This window comes from Hylobates moloch, unplaced genomic scaffold (assembly GCF_009828535.3).
Source record: "Hylobates moloch isolate HMO894 unplaced genomic scaffold, HMol_V3 SCAFFOLD_36, whole genome shotgun sequence".
Lineage (NCBI taxonomy): Eukaryota > Metazoa > Chordata > Mammalia > Primates > Hylobatidae > Hylobates > Hylobates moloch.
The window spans coordinates 1,579,043-1,605,686 of NW_026652311.1; the positions used below are offsets into that span (position 1 = coordinate 1,579,043).

Sequence of the window (26,644 nt, forward strand, 5' to 3'; positions counted from 1 at the left end):
GTCAGAGCCTAAAGAACTAACAACTCAGTAATGACACATGTATTAGTCAGTTCTCATACTGCCATAAAGATACTACCTGAGACTGGGTAATTTGTAAATTAGAGGGGTTTAATTGACTCACACTTCCACATGGCTGGGAGGCCTCAGGAAACTTAAAATAATGGAAGAAGGCAAAGAGGAAGCAAGGCACATCTTACATGGTGGTAGGAGAGACAGAGAGCGTGAAGGGGAAGTGCCACACTTTTAAACCATCAGATCTCATGAGAATTCCCTCACTATCACGAGAACAGCATGGGAGAAACTGCCCCCATGATCCAATCACCTCCCACCAGGTCCCTCCCTCGAACACATAGGGATTACAATTCGAGGTGAGATTTGGGTGAGGACACAGAGACAAGTCATATCAATACAATGAACTGTAAGTCAGAAAAACAGATGTAAATAAAGCTGCCAAGCTACCTTGCGTAAGGAACGTACTTTCAATCTGTTCCCAAACATTTACGCTTACAATATCATGCATGTGCTTTAAACAATATAATCAGCTAAATATATTCGTTTAATATTTTGTCTAAAATATCTGCATTCCTTGACTTTAACAAATAATACGTTAAGGCTGAAAAATATTAAAAAGTATTTAAAGTTTGTCAGAGAAGCTTCATACTCTTATTTAATATTAAAAAAACCACATATGTTACTTAAAGTTCTACTCTGGAGAAAAAGCTACCCCCATAATCTTTCAATGACTGTAATTGGGCAAGTTCTCTTTATTCTAACTTGGGTTTTCTTCTAGATAATCGTCTGCATGAATAAAAGTTAAAATCAGTGTTTTTGTATTTTTTTTAAATCAAAGGAAGACATCAAGTACTCCGTGTGCAGTTTTTTAATTTATCCATGTACATAGGCAATTATAATTTGAAGGACACTTTTTAGTTATTAGACTATAAGAAAAACTGTACAGAAAGTTTATACTATAAAATTACATCCTTAAGTAATTAGGGTCCTCAGTAACAAAAAAATAAACTGAAAAGGGTCATTGCTCAGCAATCCACATGACTACAGAATAGAGCGCAAGCTATTGGTCATGATCAGAAAGAGACTTCATAAAAACATCTTCACATATTCCCTAGCATTATGCCCTACTACTAAAAGGAAGGCCTATGACAATGCCATTGTTTATTTTGTGTAACACAGCCCTTCTATTCCCCTCAAAAGTTTTTTTTCCTGCTATAAGATAAAGAAAAGGCTGTATCTCTAAGATATATACCTAATGAAGATTATCCCAACAGAAGCGCCAATGTTTTCCATTTTTCACTGTCCTTCCTGAAGTTCACCTGGATGTTCCACAGCAATTTTCTAACCCTTTCATTGTCGATTAGCCTACTAAAAGTAGAATTCTTTAGCAACACACAATACAAAAGACACAGGCTAACACAGGCCTCACAAATACACTTTGAAATAGGTATATTTGGATATAAATATAACTTTCCAGTCCATTATTTTTTCTAATGACTAAACTCTAAATTTTTAAAAATGGAGGTTTTCAAACCAACGATGTGTTAAGCCCATTCTCATGACACATTCATTTAAACTTCTCATCTGCAAAAGATAATGCAATAAATTATCAAAAAGAGGAAGAAAAAACCATGAAGCTCACCTGCCTTATAAATTGAAAACCAAGCATTACAAGACATGTAATAGCAAATATTAAGCTACACATTTTTTTCTGAGTAATTTTTTAACTCTTCTTGATTCTAAAAGTCACAAAAGATCAATGTAGAAAATTTGAAAAATATTCTGAGTTTTTAATTAATATTCTGAGGTTTCAATTAACATGAGATTATTTCTAGTGGTATCTTTTCTGTTATATATAAGTAATTGGGTTTAAAACAAGCACGTGACAGCATACTTTTTCTTGAATAAAATTAGGATATTATATTTGCATTTTAATCTTTTGTTTACTTAGCATACGGCCTGTTAAGCATCTATGACATTAAAAATCCTTCTAAAACATGGTTTTAACAACATATCACATGGATGTGTCATGATATATTTAACCATTTTCCCTACTAGACATTTATGTTGTTTCCAAACTTTTAACATAATATGACTATCATAAAGATATTCAAAACTCATACTTCTGATTATTTTGAGATGTATTTGTTAAAAGGGAATTTAATATGACCAAAACCACCCCCATCTCAAAAAAACAGACTATTCTACCAGATTTTAACCTAGTCAAAAGTCACAACAATTCCAATCACATGGTATATATATTTACAAATAAATGTTTAAAATCATAAAAATTTCAATGTGTAAAAATATTAGAAACAGGAAACAAAATCACTATTATGTTTCAGTATATACTTTTAGAAAAAGAAATAAGTTAACTTAATAACCACGCTATATACTTAAATCTCTTCCAAATGAATCAGAGAACACAGAACCACATATTGTTACCAGAAGAAGATGAAAAATTATCAACTACTTAAGAAAAAGAAAGTATCTGACAGAATGGAAGGGTAAGCCCAGTCCAGGACCTCAGGACGAAGGCCTTTCCTCCAACAAATTACAAGTACTATAGATCGATCTCTCTCTCTCTCTCTCTGTCTGTCTGTCTCACAGAGAGCAACTTAAACCCAATTATTTTTTTCCTTCGTTTTAAGCCTTAATATCCATTTTTAAATTTTCTGAAGCAAACAAGAATGTTGTTATAATAGTTCCACACACATAATAGTTAGCTCTCAAAACTCAAGGAAGACTAATCTCTTAGAAGTTCAAAGCCCAGGCCAGGTGCAGTGGCTCACATCTGTAATCCCAGCACTTTGGGAGGCCGATGTAGGCAGATCGCTTGAGCCCAGGAGTTCTAGACCAGCCTGGGCAACATGACAAAACCCCATCTCTACTAAAAATACAAAAAATCAGCCAGACTTGGTGGCACACACCTGCAGTCCCAGCTACTTGGGAGGCTGAGATGGGAGGACTGCCTGAGCCGAGGAAGTTGAGGCTTCAGTGAGCTGTGACCATGCCACTACACTACACCCTGGATGACGGGCATGAGAATCAAAAAAAAAAAAACTTCAAAGCCCAAACCTTGAAATGAAATGCTCATATTTCAGATTTCAAAAATAAAGACAACTTTTCACCCTTTTAATACTTACTCAGTATGGGAAAATTTTATTTCTTCCCTTTGTCTTGCAGAATAATTTAGGTTCCCACCTAAAACACAAATAAACATAGATCTTTTCCATATAAGTATTATCAGTAAGTAAATTTCAACCATACACACATACATGCAACTATTTGCATAGATATACTGTATTTTAATAGAAAAAGCTATCGACAATGAAAAAGTAATGGTTTATCTACTGGAACCTTCCCAAAGGGAAAAAATGAAATTCTTGTGTGATATAAATAATCACCCCTTAATTTAAGCATTTTTTTAAGTTTAGACTTATGTATTGCTTCAAGTGTTGTTAATTAGGACATTGTATTAATATTCAATAATAGTGAAAATTAAGAGAAATTAAAGGAAATGAACAGGTGTGGTGGCTCACACCTGTAAATCCCAGGCTAAGGCAGGAGGATTGCTTGAGCTCAGGAGTTTGAAACCAACCTGGGCAACATAGAGGGACCCCATATCTACAAAAAATTTTAAAATTAGCTGAGTGTGGTGGCATACACCTATAGTCCCAGCTGTTTGGTAGGCTAAAGTGGGAGGATCACTTGAGCCTGGGAGGTTGAGGCCGCAGTGAGCTGTGATCGCACCACTGCACTCCAGCCTGGGTGACAGAGTGAGACTCTGTTAAAAAAAAAAGAACAAAAAACTATTAAAAAAAAAAAAAAGGAAATGACCTAAAATTATTTACACAGCATGTATATTATATTCTACTAAATATATAATACTCTTTAGGAGCAAGCAGGTAGAAAAATTACTAAGGACAACATCAAAATCTTATCAATAACAACAACAAAAAAATGCACTAATGCATACAGCATGAATTAGCAAAAGAAAAAAAAAATCTGTAATTTCTAATTCTAAACCAAACATCTTGAACCTTAAAACGTAAATTATAGCTATAAATTTGCTTAGTTCTGATTTTTTTAAATGTAGGACAATAACACAGAGGGGCTTTAGGTTACTTTTTAAATGCTGTATTTCTTTATGTTAATATAAAAATAACATCTAAGATTTTATAAGAAACTGATCTGGCTAGAAGATTTAAAAAAAGACAGCAATTTTAATAAATATGAAGGCCCAGAAAACACAACTATATTTTACATAATCAAATGTGTTTCCATCATTATGAACAGAAAGTCATTACTGCATGGACTAAAGCACTGGCCCCCAAAGAGGCAGACCCAGAAACCCCACAAGATAATCCACTGCGGTTTAAGAAGCAAATATCAGATCTTCTACTTACCCCGGGCACGATTCACCAAATAGAGTGAGACCACAGATAAAAGTGACACTAGGAGTGAAAAAATATAGGGCCCTTCAGATATGTATTTCTTCTCAATGATTCCTATGTAATCAACCACAAAGCACAGCTTAGACACAATCAAACCTTTATTAATTGCTATTTAAAATAAAAATATTATTCCCATTATTTTATTTTCCAAAGGCACTAAAAATAAGTTACACACCATTTTCTCCAAGGGCTCCTCAGCCCAGGGGTGGCAGGGCCAGACACAAAGAAGTTGAGGCCCCTACAAAAAAGGGAGCCGATCAAGCCACAGCCCAGCCCTGCCCCTCTTTCCTCTCCCTTTCTCACTGCTGGTCCTTTCCAGGACTTACCAAAAACTCCTGCCAGCCCCCGATTGTTTATCATTTCAGAGGAAGCCAAACAGTAGTCTTTTGGGGGCTTTAAGTCTGAAAATGCCATATCCATTTTACAAATTTTAAGCAACCAAATATTAAAATGTGATCATTAGACTCAAATCAATCAAGACCCCAAAATTCAAGTTTTCCCTTGGCTTTTTCCTTTAATAAGTGAAGAACACTGTTTAATTTACTTTAAAATAATAGGGCAGGCCTATTATTTTATTATTTTGGCTCATGCCTGTAATCCCAAAGGCAGGAGGAGCGCTTGAGGCCAGGAGTTCAAGTCCAGCCTGGACAACACAGTGAGACAGCATCTTCACAAAAAATTTAAAAATTAGCCAAGCATGGTGATGCACACCTGTAGTCTTAGCTACTATGGAGGCTGAGGTGGGAGGATCACTTGAACTCCACAGCTCAAAGTTACATTGAGCTGTGATTGCTCCACTGCATTCCAGCCTGGGCAACAGAGACAAATCCTGTCTCTAAAAAAGTAATAATAATAAAATAAAATAACAGAAAAACATACTCAAATGGCACATTGTTTTCTTTGAGACCTGAGTATGTGCTGAATTGTGGACTGACATTTAACCACATGCTGCAGCATCAAAAATAGACAAAAAACATTTTATGATTTAATGTTTGAAATTCTTATATGACCCACTTTTTAAAACATTTATTTTTAAAACTTGATGTCCTTGTTTCTAAAACAAGCACGTTTATTTATGAGATAATAAAATGCACTCAAGGCAACTCAAAAGCAATTATCTGCAAATACCACACTTCAGGTATGGATAGTCTTTATTCCCTGTAAATGAAAACAAAGTTTGATAAAATCATCACTGTGGTTTGTCATTTTAAGCACAATATTGAAGTATAAAAGACATCTTGATGTGTTAAGTAGAATTTTCTTTTCAGATAAGCACAATTTATATGTATGGTAAAGATTATCTATGGACAAATGCTATTATTTTTATATATTTTTCAAGTTTCCTAATGCTTCCTATTTCAAACCAATGAAATTACAGGTAAAAACTAAATTATGGACTAAAAATAAAAGTCAGTTAGAACTGCCTAATGAATAACCATGAGTACTCACACCTAAATCACACCAACGTTTCCACATAGTCATACCAAGGATATACTCAGGACTCTTCAAATGTTTCCACTTTAAGTGGGAAAATGCTTTTTTTTAATACTGTAAATAGTTAAAACAGAATATGAAACCAACTCAATCACTGCCTTTAAGGATAGGAATCTCCTGAAAAATGCCTGTGAATCTTCAGAGGGCTAGAAAGTCACCAGCTATGAAATTCTAATACACAGGCGAGAATTAGGCAAATCTGGGAGATATGCCTAAGTAAAAATAAGAACATTCTGTTATGTAGTAAAAGAAACAAAATGTTGTCACACGGAATACTCACAAGAAACACAGGCAATGAAGAACACTTCTAAAAACAAATACCCCCGAGAATCCAGTATCATACCAGCAATGATGGAAACGATGGCCAACCCAAGATTCTGAATGGACTGCATGCTACAATGGAATATAAAGACACATTTCATTTTCAGAAGTCTTCACACATAGGCTAACACTTCACTATAAATATTAGCATCTGTGAACCATATACTATTTGTGTTTAGAGATGTTTTCCACCAGGGATGACTTGATTAGATTCTGGATTGGTTTTTATCCCATAACTATTTCCACTACTAGACTGCTCAAAGGTAAAAGAGCTTGTCTCATTAAATGCAATGTGGATTCAATACCTTTGTGCTGAATCAAAGAAGGGCCATGTGAATACCAACCACAGGTGCGGTTTCCTCCTTCTGCCTTTCTGTGCCAGGGAATGGACTCAGCTTCTCACTGAGAAGCCTCACATAAACAGGCAGGGAGATTGTAATGTCAGCAAGGACCTCTTCTGGGTTAGCTTACTCCAGCCCTCTTGCTGGAGGCTCCTTTGTGGCCACAACAGTATCTTAAATAGATTTACTGACTTTTCCAGTTATCTCCAGGTTGAGAGCTATCCCAGAGGCTGGATGACGACTAGATTCAGACCTGGAGTTTTATGTGATAATTAAATTGACATAGCAGACAGACATATATGATCCACAGCATAAATACTTACAAGCCATATGCAGTTCCCAGCTGATGTTCAGGAACTACAAATGCCACCATTGGCCACAATGCACAGGCAAGCAATGAATAGGAGAGTCCCAGAAGACACTATAGAAAGCAACGCAGAAAAAGGTCATGGTCTTACATTAACCAAAAGGTGATTTTCCTTTAATGCAGATTAGCAAATGTGACAGAGTAGTTAATATATAAATATTCAAGCAAATTTTGTTGTGATTAGGCTAAAATTCATATTCAAAATATACAAAAAAGTCTCTGCCCTAAGAGTATCCCTCTAGTGACAAGATACATGCTGTCTTAACCATTTTCATTTGTCATCATATCATATGCATATATAACTGGCTGGGGCCCAAGATGCAGTCAAGGACCAAGTAAGAAAATAAAGGTAATTTTTAAAAAGTTCTTACCAATGTTTCAGGCAAGCTAATTTTCCAGTATTTATTAAGAGTTACAGATTAGGCAATCAAGGCAATATCATGCCAACAGTCCATCATCATGCATCTGAGTCACCAATACCCAGTAATCACCACCAATGTTTGGTAAACCTCACTTAATGCTGATTTTTTCTTCAATTAAAAAAGAAATACTGTGATTTAAATTTAAATGAGTATCACTTATACCTATCAGATTGGCAAAGATTAAAACAATGACAACACCCAATACTAGCAAGGATACTAAAAAAGTCACATTTGTATATTACTAAAGTTATAAATGGGTAGAAAGTTATTGGAGAAAGTTTCACAATCTCTACCAAGATGTTAAATATGCAAACCCCCTGCTGTAGCATCTCTACTTCTAGGAGTCTGTACTGTATCTGTTGAAACACTTCTACAGAGATTCCCACTCACTGCACAAATATTTATGTTCCAGATATTCCTTTATTAACAGGAAATGCAGCACTAGAGCCTCGGGTCTTAAAAATGACGTTTTGAAGAACAATAACAAAAACTTGAATTCATTATCACTTTTTAACCTACTAAGCAAGTCAAAGAAAAAGAAGAGTTACTGGTCCAACAGATTTTTGGTTTTTTGCCATCTATGATGGAATACCTTCTTTTAAGTCACTTATTTTAGAAAAACAAATGGGATTAATAAGCATTCTGGCTTTTATAAGGCTACTTTATTTCAAATTCTCTTTCAGCACTGAAGTTAACTGGTTAAATAAACCAAATGAAATTAAAAGATACTTGATATGTTAATAATTCATAATTATACTTTAAAAAATAATTATTCTGTAGAAATTGGAATCAAGTTGTCACTTCCCCACTATCATAGGCCTTGTCATCCGAATTTGCTGAGCATGCCTACTTAGATGAACATGACAGACTCCTTGCTGAAGCCCTGACCCCACCACGTACTAACACAGACGTTACCATAGCAATCCAAGGGTTCCACATCGTAAAGGCCAGCATCATGTGGGACACAAGAGTGGCTGCTACCGCGCAAAGAACCCAGATGATGTTCTTCCCTGTTTTATCCACCAGGAGCCCAAATACCGGGGACATGGGAGCTGATATGATATACACAACACTGCCCAGAGAACACATAAGACATTTCATGAAATGCAACACAGTCAAACATCAGTTTCAAGAAAGTCTTGAAAACATCAGGCAAAGCAAATCCTAACTCATTTAACATTCTTATAAAATGCTCATCAAAAAATATAAAAAGCAGTCCAAGACTTCTTTGGTTTTCCACTAATTTAAACACGGCCACTCAGGATTCAAGTCCCAATGTAGTCCCAGTTTCGCACTTTAAAAATATTAGGTCACATACATCTTTTTTGCTTCTTATAACATTTGATTATAAAGACCCACACTTCACATGCAATAGGCACTTACAAAATTAATTTAAAAATACCTGTTAATTGCACTTGCTGCCTGGGAAGAAAATCCAAATTTCTCTGTAAAGAAAACTCTAAAATTAAAAAGACAGAGAAATTAGCACACTAGAGACAACTACTCTGTTTTCAAAAAATAAAGTTGAATAAAAATAACTCAAGTTTAATTAGCTTCTTTCTTGATACTATTCTCCCACCTGATTTATATTTACCTTCAGGCAATCTGCTAAAGCTTCAGTATTTATATTAATGTTTACTGACTAAATAAAATATGATGCTTATTTTTTTTCCTTCTCTGGTATGCAGCAAGGAATACACACAAATTTTCAGAAAATCAAATATACTACCACAGGGACTTAAGGCTGCTTCTTTTCCTTAAAAGCAGTAATGAATGGGTTCTTTGCTAAATAATAAATAGGGTTCTTGTCTCAAATTATTTAAAGGGACAGCCTGAACTGAAAGGGTATAAACCATACACCTACACAAACACACTCACATCGCTCTGCTTAAGCAGCTGCCAATCAAAAAGGAGAGAAAAGTAGAAGATAAAGCAAAGAAGAATGTGCTTTGAACCCAGAATTTAAGTCTGGCAGAATTACAGTCCTAATAAATGGAGATGTTCCCAGGCACAGTGCACCAATAAACAGTCTCCATTCTCAGTAAGAGACTTTGTAACCAAGGAATAAAGAGGGAATGAAAAAGAATGCTAGTCTAAAATCAACTATTAAAACAAATCAGTATTATGAATCAAAAATTATTAGGTATTGACATGGTTTGGCTGTGTCCCCATCCAAAGCTCATCTTGAATTGTAATCCCCATAATCCCCACCTGTCATGGAAGCGACCCTGTAGAAGGTAATTGAATCATGGGAGTGGTTTCCCCCAAGCTGTTCTCGTGATAGTAAGTGAGTTCTCACAAGATTTGATGATTTTATAAGCAGCTGGCATTTCCCCTGCTGGCACTCATTTCTCTCTCCTGCCGCCATGTGAAGGATATGTTTGCTTCCCTTTCCGCCATGGTTATAAGTTTCCTGAGGCCTTCCCAGCCCTATGGAACTGTGAGTCAATTAAACCTTTTCCCTTTATAAATTACCCAATCTCAGGCAGTTTTTTATTAGCAGCATGAGAGTGGAGTAATACAGATATTTCTTCAAAAGAATAATAAAAGTATAAAACCAATACTAAACCTTAAGTTGAAAGAAAATGTATATCCCAGGATCTAAAGTAATTCCCATGAAAATATAAACTATAACCAGAGAAGCAAGATTTACTGCTTTAAAAACTACATTTATGTGATTGAACTCTCATGACAATTTAGACAAGAAATAATGGAAACATAGAGAATACTCACTTCCCAAGTCCAATAAAAGGGAACACAGCAACGTAGTAGCAGACACAGATGATAAATATAAGCCACAGGGGTAAGGAGAAGTCCTTTACATCAGTTAATTTAATAACTTCACCTTAGAGAAGAAAGGGAAGACACTATCAGCATAATTTTGCATACCTAAGGAGCTTTCATCTGTAGTCAAGATTATTTTTTAAAATCTTGTGATTAATCTTTGCAATTCAATTTAAAAAATACTTTTCTAGTAAATTACACAAACATCATTTCTGGGATAACTTACAAAGACATAAGAAAAAGCAAAACCTAAGACTGGCATCTACCTTCCCTGCTCCTTTCCAAGAACAATAACCATTTTGCAAATACACAATCAAGAATGTAAATTCTGCCAAAAGATTTAAGGGGAAAAGAAAATACATCTAAAAATTTAGAAAAGTGGAAATCAATTTGGAAATAAAAAATAAAAATCATGTCTTAAGCTCCACCTGGTTTTACAACACCTCGTTACGAACTTAGATCTCATTTTAAAATCTCACAAAGGCCATAATTCCCCTAAGTCCCATTCTTTCATTTAGACTTACCTGTTTTCCCTTGTTCTTTATGAAGGATTCTCTCTGCTCTCTGATCCAAGTAGGCAAGAGCCAAGGCACAGATTAGTGAAAGAATACACGTTATACCCCCTAAATTAAAAAAAAAAAAAAAAAAAAAAGAAAAACAGACTTTCAAAAGAGAACCAAACAGAAGGTTCCTAAAGAGAAGTACATTACATAAACAGCAGAAAACAGCAACTGAAAGGGATGTCACATAAAGACATGAGAAAAATCTGCAATTACTAAATCAGGACAAAAGAGGAAGAGTACATTCAAATACTCAGCAAACAGTAGTAGCTTTTACTGCATTATTTCACAGTTCAAAGTTAAATATTAAAAGGAAAAGACTAGAAAAAACTAGTCTAGTCCTATAATGCAGAATATAGACTGAAGAAAACTAATGAGCAGCTACTGAATTAGTCCTCATTTCTTCATTCAGTCTAAGCACCAATTGTCAATGGACACCAGGAAAAAAATGATGAAGCCACGTTAGGCTCTTTAACTACCTCTCTTCCTTCCGATGCTTTCCCAGAGTCCACGGCCTTTGCTCCTGCCCTCTGGCAGCCCAAGTGCCCCATCCTCCCAAAGCTCAGTACTCTCAAGCTACTTCCTGTGAGATCAGCATTTCTCTCTAATACCAATCTCACATCACTACAGAAAATCAGGATAAAGAGTGAATAACGATACACTTCTCAGGAAGAATTTCCAAAAGAAGCTTAATAAAATAAACGAATCTTTAATTGGCTGCCCTATCACAGGATGGTTGAAAATTCGCTGAAATGAGCATCAGTAGACATGAGCTCTAATGAGCTGAATCACCTTGGACATGGAACATAAGCTCTTTTGGATTCAATTTCCCCAGTTTTAAATAAAACGATTTGACTTGATGATGGCACAGGTCTTTTCTGGCTCTAAAAGTCTTACTCTAAAATTCCCCATCGTGGAGGAAATTAGATGGAATACTAAGAAGCCTTTAAGAGTAAAAAGGATTTTAAGTAAGGCAAAGGATTTGAGAGGGAGACTTTGAAACAATCTTTAAATATGCTTGCCTGTTTAGGATTACCACTCCACTGTCTTCTTTTACCAGGCTGTATGGATCAAGGAATTATAAGGAATAAAACACAGAAAGACAAATACTATTCATATGTGGAATAAAAAATATATATATTTTAAAAAACCTGATCTTATAGAAGTAGTGAGTAGATCAGTGGTTTAACTAGAGACTGGGGAGGAGATTGGAGAAAGGAGGACAGGGAGAGATTAATCAAGGGGTACAAAGTTACAATTAGGAGGAGTAAATTCTGGTGTTCTATTGCACAGCAGGATGACTATGGTTAACAGTAAGGGATTATACATTACAAAATAGCTAGAAGAGAGGGTTTGAGTGTTGTCACTACGAAAAAGTGATAGACTCATGAGGTGATGGATATGCTACATACTCTGATTTGATTGTTATACAATGTATCTGTGTATGGAAACATCAAATTGTACCCATAAATATGTATAATTATGTGTCAATTTAAAAATTGGGGAAAAAGGGAGTAAAAGATGTGCACATCTTGGGCACAGAACTTTCACCCTATCATTACACAGGTCTCTCTAGAGCCCTGCAAACAGCCAAATGCACACCACAGGGTTCAGTTAGACAAACTGCCTGCCCAGAGAAAAAGCAAAAGTGGTAAACCCTGAAGGCCTCGTGCCCTTCCCAGTGACCCACCCAGCAACTAGCAACATGGAGCAATGGCTAAGAGAACATAGGGACAGTAGTGGCCTATATAGTCTTGTTGAAAGAATTGTAATTATAAAGAAAAGAAAGCTGAGACACAAAAGGTTAACTTTCTTATCCAAGATGACAGAACTAGTTAGAGCTAGCATTAGAGCCCAGGGCTCCTGACTCCCAACTTCGTGTTTTTTCGACCATATCATATCACATCAAACTTCCATAAAATCTAAGCTTTCCAGGCACACTGACTGAAAAGGTCAGTATCTGATTAAAAGGAAACAATTCTCCCTTATGCTACGAACATTTTGTTTGTTTGTTTGGTTGGTTGGTTGTTTTTTTTTGTTTGTTTGTTTGTTTTGAGACAGAGTTTTGCTCTTGTTGCCCAGGCTGGAGTGCAATGGCGTGATCTCAGCTCACCTCAACCTCCGCCTCCCAGGTTCAAGTGATTCTCCTGCCTCAGCCTCCTGAGTAGCTGGGATTACAGGCATGCGCCACCACACCCAGCCAATTTTTGTATTTTTAGTAGAGACAGGGTTTCTCCATGTTGGTCAGGCTGGTCTAGAACTCCCAACCTCAGGTGATCCGCCCACCTCGGCCTCCCAAAGTGCTGGGATTATAGGTGTGAGCCACCGCACCCAGCTGCTACAAACTTTTAATTAACATCTTACCTGAATAAATTCTCAGGTTGTTCTCAAAGAGTTTTTACATACATAATCTCTTTGTATGTATGAATAAATTCTCAAGTTGTTCTCAAAAAGTTTTTATATACATGATCTCTTTGTATGTACGAGATGCAATTGACAATATTAAAGTAGACAACAGGCCAGGTGCGGTGGCTCACGCCTGTAATCCCAGCACTCTGGGAGGCCGAAGTAAGCGGATCCCCTAAGGTTAGGAGTTCGAGACCAGCCTGGCCAACATGGTGAAACTCCATCTCTACTAAAAATACAAAAATTAGCCAGGCATGGTGGCAGGAGCCTGTAATCCCAGCTACTCAGGAGGCTGAGGCAGGAGAACTGCTTGACCCAAGGAGGCAGAGGTTGCAGTGAGCCGAGATCACGCCACTGCACTCCAGCCTGAGCGACAGAGCAAGACTCTGTCTCAAAAACAAATAAAAACAAAATAAAGTAGAGAACAAGGACTAAGGCTATCCATTTTAAGAAACTTTAAATCCATTTTCAGAAAGTGGAAATTAATATACAAACGGGGTAAATGATAGCCTATTTCTAGTTGTGTCAAAGAGTTCATTAGAACCATGGAGACAAAACTATAACCAAAGTAGATACAAATTCCAGTGTTCCTTCCTCCCTGCTATGATACCTCCTATGACAAGCTTTCAGGAGAGGAGAGATGTGGGACATGGGATTCACTCACCAATCATAAGTGTGATCCCGAGGGTTGTGTGACCAGCAGAACCCAACAAAGCTTCAATCTTAGAATACAGCCATCCCATGAGGTTCATGTTTACTGTACTTCCCTAAATGAGAAGGGAAAAAAATCAACAGCATTTTCAATCATACATACCTCTGCTTTGTTCAAAAAAAGGGATTTGAGGTAGCTCAGAAGTAGGTATAATAGGATCAAAATTGAACAGGAGGTAATTTCCTTAAAAGACACTACAAGAAAAAATTGACAAACCAAGATAAAGCCACAGATAGTTACCACAGCAGAAGAAAAAAAAAAGCCAATTTATTAGAAACTGCTAGTATAAAAAAATATATAATAGGTGTAGAATTTCCTACCAGCCAAAGCAAAAGTGAAACATGAGTTATAAAATCCAGAGTATCTAAGACAAAAATATACCAGTAACAGAAAAAGCACAACTTTTCCTGGCACCGAAATCTGGGGGAAAAACATCTTCCTCTGAATGTCCATAAAGAGGACAGTAAAAGTTATAATAGATGATTCTTCATTCATTTATTCATTCACTCAGCAATTACTGAGCCCCTATTACATGCCAGTCACTGTTTCAGGTATTGGGAATACAATAAAGAATAAAGTGGCTGGGCACAGTGGCTCATGCCTGTAATCCCAGCATATTGGGAGGCCGAGGCGGGTGGATCACAAGGTCAGGAGTTTGAGACCAGCCTGGCCAACATAGTGAAACCCTGTCTCTACTAAAAATACAAAAATCAGCCAGGCATGGTGACAGGGTGATGGGCACCTGTAATCCCAGCTACTCAGGAGGCTGAGGCAGGAGAATTGCTTGAACCCAGGCAGCAGAGGTTGCAGTGAGCTGACACCATGCCACTGCACTCTAGCCTGGGCGACGAAGCAAGACTCCGTTAAAAAAAAAAAAAGAAGAAGAAGAAAGCACAAAAATATCCAACTTATTTTGGTTAAAAAAAAAAAAGTAAAATATCTAGTACATTAAATATTGACAAGTACTTTTAAAAAATAAGAAAAAAATAAAGCTGGAAAGGAGAATATAAAATTGGGAATAGAGGCCTCCCGACTGAAAGTGACTTTGGAGTATAAACTTGCAGGAAATGAACTGTGGGGATACCTGAGGGAGGAGCACTCCAGACAGAAGGAATAGCCACTGCACAGGCCCCAAGAGGAGCTTGCCTGGAGAGTTCAAGGAATGGCAAGGACAGCAGAGGCTGGAACAGTGCAAACGGAGAAGGGAGAGGATGAGATGAGGTCCCAGTGAGGAAATGGTGAGAAGGGGAGCTACAGAAGGACTTTCAGTTTTTATTCTGTGTGAGATAGGAAGCCATCGGGGTTTGAGTAGAGAAGCGGCGTGATACTTTGACAGACTCATACTGGCAGACTCACTCTATATTCAAAACAGACCACAAGGCAAAAGCAAAAGCACCAGTTAGGGAGCTATAGCAATAATCCAGAACAGAGATGATTGGGCCTTGCCCTAGGTGGTTAGCAGTGGGCATGGTGGGAAGTAGTCAGAGCATAAATATACTTGCACATAAGTTGTCCTGAGTTTCTAGAAGGGAATCTCAGGGGCTTCTTAGAGGCAGTTTGGGGATTATGAGAGTGGTAGGGAAATCTTGAGGAGGTGAAATGAGCCAGATCGCAGGCAGCCACCTCAGTTTCAGCCAACACTGCTCAACTTTTATCTGATTTATGTATTTAGCGTCCATATAAGATGATTTTATGATCAAAATGGCCAAGAGCTATTCCATTATTGGGCTGCTGGGGGTGACATAGATTCCGTCTTTTTTGCACTTCTCTTGTTCACTGTGCAGCCTCCAGAATGACCACAGAGGTCCTGGGTTTACCTCTCCATGATTTTTCTATTGCCTGAGGCTTTGAGTTTGATTGTGTTTAGACACTTGAACTATCAGCATATACCATATACCTTCAGTGGAGTTATCATTTTTCTTAGTATTCATGTCTTAGCTTGGGACTGGAGATCCAGCACCCTTTCAATTTTCCTTCACTATTGTTACTTGAAAACTCATTATTTCAACAAACATTTATTGAGTACTTGCTAAGCCAGGTCATGTTATTTTATTTAATAGACATTTTAAATAGTTAATAGAGATTTTAAATAGTTATTTAATAGGTATTTGGGAATGAAAGGATTATTAAGGCAACATCATATCTTTGAGGAATTTATATTTTTGATGGTATTAGAGAAAGCTTCCAGTAGGTCTCTGTTTACCTTGTTGCTTATTTGAATAATGCCATTAGCTAGTATTTTATAAGAAACAGCCATGTGAAATTTGCTACTGTATTTGCTGTGAGAACATTGTTGAAGGCATGTACATTTGTCAGTCTTCAGTAGTGTCTGACCTATCAATAGCATTTCGCACAGCTGACATCCTCTCCACCTTGATTTCTTTTCTTGGGTTTCGGGATACCACAGCCTATAGTTTCCCCCTTGCCTTTCTGCCCACCCCAATGGAGCCCTTTGGTTGGTTCCATCTCGATCTTCTCAACCTGCAAATGTGGGAAGTGCCCCAGGGCTTGGTCAATCGACATCATCTCTTTTCTTTCAATATCCACAGTCTTGGTGATCTTACCAAGTTTTGCAATTTTAAGTAGCATTTTCCTTGCTCCTGAACTTACATCACTTGCCCAGATTTTTCCCCTGAATTCTACACCTGTGTATGCAACTGCCTACTCAACATTTCCACTTGGATGAATGGTAGGCATGTCTAACCTAACATGACCAAAACCCAGTTGCCTTTAACTAAGGATGTGAAAACTACAGTAGGAGCTGATTTGGGGGATGGTGGGCAGAATATCAAGAGCTAGGTTACAGAGCTCACAGTTGCTTAAGCAAAAACTGTGCTGTCATCCTGAGCGCCTCCGTTGTTTTTCCCCCACACTCTACATATTTTCCGTTAGCAATCCTATCAGCTCTATCATCAAAAGAATATACATACATAGAAAAAGAGAGAAACTTAGGGCTCCTCAGAATGCAGCTTAATGAATTACAACTAACTTAAAATGACACAGAAAAGAACCTGATGTCCTGGTGACCAGAATGAAGTCAGTTGAGTCTTGCTCAACTGATTTCACTTCCTTTTTTAAAAAGTTGTTAGACAACTAGATTCACAAACTGCCACAAACATATCTTGACTTGCACAAGACTCGTAATGAAGGCTTTGGGAATATGCTTATAGGTAAAATTTAGAAAATATGGAAAACCACACTATTTGCCTAAGAGTTACAAATTCAAATATTTAGCTGTTTCCTATCAAAGTGATAAAGTAATTTTCTAAAAGTAATAATAGCCTGTACTATCAATACGACAATAAAAGAGATCCTCTCATATCCCACAGATGGGGATGTAAATGTCCCTGGAATGATAATGTGGAAATATCTCTCAATAGTCCTCAGATGACCTAACAAATACTCTGACTTAATCATTCCATTCCTAGCCACTTAGCCTAAGGAGACTAAAAGAGATGCATAGAACTTTCATAGCGAGAGTGTTAAGACTATAGCACTATTTATAATAGTGAAAAATCAGAAAGAACCTACATGTATAAAAAGACAGAAATACTCATACGATGAAGTATTATATGAAAATATTTTTATATTGAAGTTCTTATTCTCTGAGACTATGTTGTATTTTCATGACACTTATTAAAAGTCAAAGCTTCTGCTCGCCTTGGCAGCACATATACTAAAAATCAAAGCTTGAAAGCTTGATTTTTTGTGGTAAAAAAAAAAAATTTTAATACTCTATTCATGGGAATTAACGAGAGAAAAAACCTAATGGGACTTGGGACTGCCAACACACCTTATAGTTTGCATTAATAAAAACATAATGTTGTCTCTACAAAAAATACAAAAATTAGCTGGGCATGGTGGTACACATCTGTAGTCCTGCTATTCTATAGGCTGAGGTGGGAAAATCACTTAAGCCTGGGAGGTCAAGGCTTCAATGAGCCAAGATTGCACCGTTGCACTCCAGCTTAGGCAACAAAGTGAGACCCTGTCTCAAACAAACAAACAAACAAACAAAACCCATAATGTTGTTTCCCCTAGGTAGCCTCTAAGATGAAACCTGAAACACCATGATCATTTCTAGGTTCCAAATACCAACAGGAGTACTGGCTAACTAAGATTAAGTTCAGAGAGGCATGAGCACCACAGTAAGGGAGCTGAGATCCATGTCATATGGCTCAGGCAACCACAGGAAATGAGCACATATAACCAAGAACTTAAGAGCTGTCTACAAAGGAGCAAAGTGCTGATGCACAGCAGAGGAAGTAAACTTTACCTACAGAGAGCAAAAGTCAGAGCCATCAGTAAAAGCTACTTGTAAATGGAGGTTTCATCGCTATGTGAGGTTATGCTTCATAAAGTTCATGGAAGTAGGTGGGCTGCTTCATCACAGAGCAAGCTTGCAATCCCTGGAAATACTGCAAACAGAACCTGGACAGCCATATGTGGAGAGGTTCTAGCAGGGATGCCAAAAATGGGTAAGAAATTTGACAACGAAACTTACAGGATCCCTCCCTATGCTCAGATTCCTTGAACTAATGAATGTACACAGCCATTTTAGACTGTTTACTAGATGAAATAAGATTAGAAATGCTTTACTCAAGGTAAATGCCACGCTGTGTTCTAAAGTTAATATCTAATTTACCATACACAAATACATTTCATCCTGTGATTTTTAAGAGAACTATAAGATTTAATCTTTTGCTTCCCATTTGGCTTCATCAGGCTTTTCATTATACTTACAATTCTAGCCATGCTAAGTTGAAGTCCAAACACCAGGTTTAATTCTTTGCCTTTAAACCAGCTCACAGCATACGTATTCTGGGCAACTGCTAAGGACTCTCCACCAATCCTAAAAATAGAAAAAAAAAAAAAAAAAAAAACCAGAAGTCACAACTTTAAAGAAATACTACAGTTAGCAATGCAGCAGGTTTAAAATGTTGGCAATTCTCCTATAAAGAGATGGGGCCTCTGTCCCCTCCCCTTGAATCCAAGTGGGCTTGTGACTACTTCAACCAATAGAATATGGTGGAAATGAGACAGTGTGATCCCAAGGCTCAGTTATAAAAAGTGACCACCTTTTCACTCCGACACTCGCACTTGGAGCCCTGAACCACTATCCCCATACTATAAGACAGTAACCCACAAAGAGAGGCCACATGTAAGTGCCCCAGTCAGCAGTCCCAGTCTTTGAGGCATCCCAGTCCAGGTGCCAAACATGTGAGTCAATAAGCTTTCAGATGATCCCAGCCCCCACCCTTCCATGAATCTTACCAGCTGAGGCCCCAGACACTAGAGGCAAAGACAAGCTGTCCTTGCTACACTTTGTCCAAATTCCCGCCCATAAAGTCCATGAGTATAATGAAATGGTAGTTTTATACTGCTAAGTGTTGGAGTCACATGACATATTGCAATAATAACCATGACAGGCAATAAAAGGAGTCGTCTTGGTTACTACATTACCATCGATATTATATAAAATGCAGATGTGGGAAAAGTGGTCCATGCTTTGTGAAAACATAAAAACTCACACTTTTCAGAACAATATGCAAAGCTCTCCATCAATCAATCCCCACATTCACTTTCCATATTCAACACTCTCCTACTTCCTGGGTTTTAATTTTCCTTCAGTAAGTTTCAATATTTACGATTCTCCTCCAAGGGCCTTCAGTTAGGCGCTTCCTTCCTCCATATCCTTACACCGAGGCCACCTCAGTATTAAGGACTAAGAAACAGGCTTAAGACAACTAAGAAATAGTCTTATTTCTTGTGACTCCGTCCTAGCCCAAAAATATTTTCCCTCTCTTCTACTAATCCAAATCCTGTACTTCTGTCAAGGCGTACTTCATCTGTAAGGCCATTTCTGACCACATTTCTGTTTCTGAATCCCTGTCATAACTTTACATACATTCTTCTTCCTTCTCTCTCACTTACGGTACTTTTTGGGGTATGTCAGCTATGTCTACGTGCTCCTGACACCTGTGCAAAGCTTGAATAAGTTATGCTTTTAAAACTGAATCAGTTCTGTCATCTGGGTCCCTCAGGGCAGCAAGCCCAAGGCTGGTCTCAGAATAGGCTTACTGAACAGACAATACAATTCAGGTAGAACTGGTCTATAAGAATTCACACAGAATAGTCAGCTTACATGTATTGTGCTCATTCAAGCAAAGCTCTTGGACAGGGTTGAAAGGACCCTCACGTCGCTTGCTAAGAAAGAGTGAAATGTCCATCAGTCACCAACCTAGAAATCGATGGTCTATACTTTTCTAAATGTGGTTCAAATCATAGTCTTTAATACAACAGAACAGGCAAATTGCCTGGGAAAAATATCATTTCTAGAGAACTATTTAATACTCAAACCCCACACAGAGTTGATTAGGACCACTCAAAATTGTTGCTTATTTTAAAGGAAAACTAAGACAACTAAGAAATACTCTTATGCATATGAAGCTAGGTTTCAAGGATTTGAAGTAATTCCCCAGAAGAGACAAGGTTTTTTAAAGATCTTTCATAGATGAACACTAAAACAATAATACATTATGATAAATTAAATTACGCATAACTTACCCAAATACAAATCTTCCAAATTCCATCAGCCAAAAAACATTAAATATTCCACCCAGGGCAAAAACAACCTATAATGTAGAAGTTCATGTCAAATCAATGAAAAAGTAAATTCAAGGTATTAAAGAGAAGCAAAAGGAACATGATAAATCTCAACTTCTACAATAGTTTTAATATTTCTCCTTAATAAATCTGTGAGGTTAAAATATTAATGTTCATTTATTTCAAGGCTTAAAATAGACTATGGATTATATCACATGGGCATTTATGGGTTCTGCTTAATTAAGCTAGGCACCAATTAAACACATCTTTGCCAATGGAATTAATTAGATAAGAATTTAGAAGTCACTGTCAATAATCAATGAATGTTTTGGCCTTCCTTACCTGTCCAATGCATACAAAGCAGCTAAAAATGATTGTGCCCCATCTGTTTGGGAAAGAAAGAATGAGAATGAGAATGAAAATGAGAACGAGAAAGAGAAAGAGAAAAAAAAAAATCTTAATTTCTGTTTACATTAGTATTAGTAACCACAAAGTCCTCTAGTAATAATTCACTTTGGTTTTCTTTGCCCCCTCTGTATTCCCTCCAAAGAAAGAAAAATAAAGGGCTCATCTCCCTCTGAAGCCAGCAACTCTCAGACTAAATGCAAATCTACAGAAGTCTAGACTTCTAAGGGGATTCCAGATGCTTTAGCAATGGCATATATTAGTTTAAATCATTATCATCTCTTAAATAAAACTAATCAACTAATCTTCAAGAAGTTCCCAGGGTCAAAACTATTTAAAAATGTAAATTCTTTATAAAATTTCTATTAAGAGTTTAGGATTGATTCCAAGGAATTTTACAGTAAGTAATTTTAAGTGGTTATAATTCTTGATAACTAAAACCAATTTTTAAAAGGACAAATACCAACCATGTTATACAAATCTAACATCCTACAATCTGGACATCTGATTAATGTTGCCCTAGAATAATAAAATGCCAGTATTAGAAGAGTCCTTAAAGGCCATCAGGGTAAACCATCCTTCTTAAACTTAGACCTCTCTCAAGATCCTTGTGAAATGGCCATGCCGTCTTCTACTGAATGTTCTCTAGCACTGGAAAATTTACTATCGTCCCAAGAGAATTGTCATCTCCTGCCAATCTGACCAAGCAAACTCCTCATATTAAAAGGAATCTGTTCCCCAGAAGTTTCAAGCTAATTCTCTCTCTTGAGACCAAACAAAATAAATTTGATTCTTCATTCATATTCTAACTCTTCAAAAATTTTGAAGGTTGGTCCCCAGGTGTAAACTCTTAAAGTTTCTTTAATCTTTATCCACCAGACATGGTTTAAAGACCTTTCATCATCTTGGTCTCCGCCTTCTGAAAATATTCCCAGTCTATATTCCTCTTCGGTTCCACTAAGAACATACACACAATAATAAGGATGAACAGTGGCAAAGCTTATAGTGTTATTCCCTCCTCAGCATCTAACAGAAGTGGTCACAAAATGTTTTACATCCCAAGAAAAGCAGAAATAGAAAATCTCACTGGGGCTGGAGGAAGCACATACTACCTATGTGCCCAACACTGTACATCCATCTCTCACTTAATCCTCATAACCACCTTGCAAGATAGGAATCATCTGTATTTTGGCAACGAGAGAACTGAAGCTCAGGAAGCTGCAAACAGCTCAGAACAGCCAGGAAGAGAAGGTGGCAACGATGAGATTCAGAACCTGGTTTATCTGATCCCAAGGGAGAGTATAATTCTCCTATGGATAACTGAGTTACCTTATACCATCAGCATTTACTAGTCCTGACCTGAACTGAAATACCAAGTTTCAAAAACCAATTCCAGAGATATAAAAATCATTTTTCTAAAAACTCAAGCAAATTATTAGTTAATACAGAAGTTTATTCAGCTCCTTCTATAAATACCTTAATCTAGCTCTGTATTTTTCTAACAATCAGGTAAGATTTACCCATAGTTTCTTTTCAAGCTTACCGTATTCCAAATACTCGGTCTATCAAAAAGCCACCAAAGAAACACAAAACTACATTGGGCCAAGAATACCAGGCATACAGCAGCATGAATTTCGTGGTATTCACTTGCATATCCTATATGAAAAGAAAATAAAACTATTTTTTTTTTCCAAACAGTTAAGTTTAGCAACTAACAAATCAAAATATGACAATCTAAAGTGGAAAGTGGTTACATTCTTCTTTCTGTAAAGGGCAGTTTTTTTTAACCATTTGGAAGTCTCACTAACTTCTTTGAGAATCTCATGAAAGCTATGGCCCCTGGCCCAGAAAAATGGTCACACCTGGGAACCCCGGGAACTTCTTGAGTTCACATGCCATTTCAGGGGCTTCCTGGATTCCAGGATCAGATACCCTGCTACAGGGACCACTTCTGTCTGACTATATCTTCTATATACTACCTGCACTGGGGAGTCCGCCCACATATACAAGGATAATCTTAGCCTATCCCTACCTACCCTACCCTCTCCATCCCCTCAAGCATGCTCCTCCTACTTCCTTTCTCTTTCATTCTAGAATGAAAAGGGCCAACGTATGCATTTTTCCTGTCCAAAGGTTAAAAAGAACCTACAAAGAAAAGAGACTAAATACCCAAACAACTGTAAATATCAAGTATGTTTTTACAATACAAAACCAGACTAAAAATCCTGACATGGACAATCCTCTGCAATGAGTATCCACATTTAAAAAACAAAACAACTAAAACCTATTTAAGAAGGCAAAAAGCTATCTTAACAAATCATTTGTCATTCGGGTGACTACGCGCTGGGAGAGTGAAATGCAAAGAGAAACCTGCTCATATTTTTGACAATACTATGGAAATACCACATAATTATTTATCTAAGGTCTGAAACAATTTCAAGTCACATATATGCTATAAATGAATTATTTGTGGTAACTCATTTCAACTTAAGAACACCCCTTGCAACTTGTGGATTTCAGACTACAGATGTCAAAATAGATTCAGCGGACACTTCAGGCTAGGGCACCTGAGGGTTGGTAATGCCTCCACCGCTACACTTGCTCTAAAGAAAAGAAAAGAAACAAAGGTGAAAAATCAACTTACTCGTTTAACTTGAGTCTGAAGGGCAGCAGGATTATCATAGCAAAAATAGCTGCCTGGAAAAGAGCAAATACTTTATAAGTAATAATACTTCCCATATAAAAGTTTCAAGTTGCAGTTGCTACTGAAATTACAATTTTAAATGCTGATACTACAGGTTGACACTACAGAAATATTTCTGAACCACTTCCTTATCTGCTAGTATTTTCTAAGTTATATCAAATAACTTTCATAAATTAGTAGTGTTCATACACAGCAAATACTGGGAACCTGAATTAAAAAGTCAATAATCAACAATTAAATGTTTTTCTATTTTACTTTCATCATGCTTCACCATATACAATTTTATTAAAATCTTCATGAAGCATCTATATTTTATTTATTTCCTTATTTACAAACACACATAGACTAAAAACTTTACAAACAACCTCATCAGTTTGCTGATAATGTTAGCTTAAGGACAAAGGAATGGAGTGTAACCATTCTGACAAAACCAATATTTGAAACAAGTTCTCTAATTCTACAAACTACCCAAAATCAAATAATTTAGTGAATACAGGGCCAAGAATGAAAAAAAAACGAAACTGAGAATTCTAAAGGATTAAATTAAAACATGTCTTTGGGGGAACTGGAAAGAGAGAAGTAGGGAGAGATCTGACCATGCACTCAGATTTATTTTAAAGATAAAATAATTGAGATTCCTTGGTAGGCTACAAGAAAATATTACCTCCATAGCTCTACTAACTCTACAAGTACACGAGGCTATTGGTTATAATAACAATAAAAACTGTCATTAGAAAGGAATGAATCTGGCTTCTGAAATCTAGGCAGATAACCAGAATTTACCAAAAACTGTCTGTCTGCTTGAGTAGGGACCATTTTTTTAATGTTTTATTGTTGTTCTTTCTTTGTTGTTGTTTCTAAACCCTGCTTTAATCGCTTTTAAGGATTCAACGTCCTGCTTTAAAGCTAATGGATGGGCATCATCTTTTAAAAAACAGGGGAGGGGGAAAAAGGAGTTGCAAGGAAACCAAAGCTCAAAGCATCCTTCATGTCTACTTAAATGTTCAGCAGTAGCATAGTTATCCACCATAATGTTTTTAAACCTGCTGATTACACGGGCTCCAGCTAGCCTCCTGAAAAACACATTCATACCAAATTAATATTAGAATTTTGCTTAATAAATTAAAAACTGTAACATAGGAAGGAAAATTTTTTTCTAATTATCAAGAAACTGTTTTCGGAGACATCAGATTTCATAAGTGAAACCAACCACTGTCAAGACTACCACAAGTCCAGTCCAATATGATTGCTTCACAGTGGCAGAGTGGAAGATTAAGAGACCAATATCCACTCACTGAAGCTATCAGCAAGACACACTCATACATTTTCTCAAAGAGGGTGAAAAATATATAAAAGACTGCTGACGAAATAATTCACGTTTTTCAAAAGCTGGACAACATTGTAAAACCCTGTGTCTAAAAATAATAATAATAAAGCCGGGTGTGGTGGTGCCCCATCTGTGGTCCCAGCTACTTGGGAGGATGAGGCGGGAGGATTGCTTGAGCCCAGGAGGTGGAGGCTGCAGTAAGCCACGTTCACAGCACTGCACTCCGGGCTGGGTGACAGAACAAGCCCCTGTCTCACCTAAAACCAAACAAACAAAAGTCGTTTAGGAACAGTTAAAGCTTTCTGAATTTCCTCTGACCACGTGTGCCAAGAGAGGAACCTTGAAAATCTGGAGTTACCGTCATATCTATCGCCTCAAGGGCGAGTCGCTGGCCCCTGGGACTTACTGAAGAGCAAAGGAGCGCGACAAAACTCGCCCAGCTCAGTCCCTCGACCTCCACGTTCCAGACGCGGAGTAACTAGCAGCATCCACAGGTGTGGCTGGAATCGCAAAGGGGAAAATGAGGAGGCCCAGGAGCTTAAGACAGAAGCTGCGCTGAGGCCCCGTGGCACCAGTGACCACGATGACGATCTACCTCGAAGAGAAAGTAGGGCATTTCTTGAAGATTAGCCCCAACCCACCCGGGCGGCTCACCGAAGCCAAGGAAGCACATCAGTAACAGCACCAAAAGCCGGTGCGCCAGGCGACTGGGGTCGCAGAGGGCCGGCAGGGCCCCGGGGGCGGCGGCGGCACCGCTGTCGACCTCGTCAGGGCCGCCTGCCAGGAGGGCCCGCGCTTCCTCATCCTCCTCCTCCATTGCGCCCGCAGGAGACTGAGAGGGGAAAGCGGTGACAACTCCAAACCCCGGCAGGAACAGCGCCCGTGGAGCACCGTCCAGATGGCGGTCACATGACTCTGGGCGTCACGTGACGCCCCGGCGGGCCACGCAGGACCACGCCCATATGAGCGGCCGAGAGCGCTGGGAGAACGGGTCCGGCGGGCGATGAGAGGGCCTGGTGCGGTTCGCTTTCCCTGAGTGACTGTGTTCGTGGGGCTGAGCCCCTCGAGGTCCCCACTTCCAGCTTTCCACCAATTACCGCACTGTCTTTTCGTTTCCTGCCGCGCTGATGCGTACACCTATTTCAGACTCAGCGCAGCTCCGCCGGGAGAAAAGTGCGGGCCTCCCTCTCGGCTCCACACCAGACTCCGGAGTAGTTCGACCTGCGCTGGGGTCGCCAAGACACGCGCTGCCCTTCTCCCAGCACTGCCCTCCCCAGCGTCTTTGACCACTCTTAATACCCACAAACTTGGTCGGACAACTTCTGGTGTATCCAGCCATGCGTCACGTACTGGGAATACAAGATAGAATGAGGCAAGCTCCCTGACCTCAAAGATTTCAGAGTTCAGTTGGAGAAATCGACAGAAGCTAGTACTTTTAAAACTCAACATGATGAATGAATGTGGTGAGAACAGCGGCAGAAAATGGCACTGAATTCCATAAAAATATCTGGAAAGGGCATTTGAAAAGGGGAGAAAAGGTGCATAGTTTAACCAGCTTTCGGGGCAAGGGAGTGAGGGGCGCTGAAGCTCCTTGAAGTTGAAACCCAGGCTAGAATGCGCCAGTCAGGGTGCTTGTTTGAGCGGATTGGTTGCAAGGCGGGCAGTTACGAGGGATAATAAAGACAAAAGCGTGAAACAGAACTGGGTGTGTATGTGTTTGTATTGA

At 38.1% G+C, this 26,644-nt stretch overlaps 1 protein-coding gene across 2 annotated transcripts; it reads right to left on the reverse strand.

Moving 5' to 3' along the window:
* Positions 1-1,444: 1,444 nt before the first annotated feature.
* On the reverse strand, positions 1,445-25,833 carry MFSD1 (major facilitator superfamily domain containing 1). Of its 2 annotated transcripts, XM_032146535.2 has the most exons (16): positions 25,573-25,833; positions 23,532-23,584; positions 22,431-22,543; positions 20,825-20,867; positions 20,444-20,511; positions 18,620-18,728; positions 13,829-13,931; positions 10,723-10,821; positions 10,148-10,259; positions 8,817-8,873; positions 8,330-8,486; positions 6,949-7,046; positions 6,244-6,356; positions 4,422-4,469; positions 3,159-3,216; positions 1,445-1,596 (listed from the first exon to the last, which is right to left on the reverse strand). In XM_032146535.2, exons 1-16 carry the CDS (start codon positions 25,733-25,735, stop codon positions 1,593-1,595), a joined length of 1,398 nt encoding a protein of 465 aa, XP_032002426.1. In that variant the 5' UTR covers positions 25,736-25,833; the 3' UTR covers positions 1,445-1,592. The 2 variants fall into 2 exon arrangements, with proteins under 2 accessions (XP_032002426.1, XP_032002429.1); XM_032146538.2 differs by lacking the exon at positions 22,431-22,543 and having other exon boundaries at positions 23,532-23,580.
* Between the last annotated feature and the right edge of the window lie 811 nt (positions 25,834-26,644).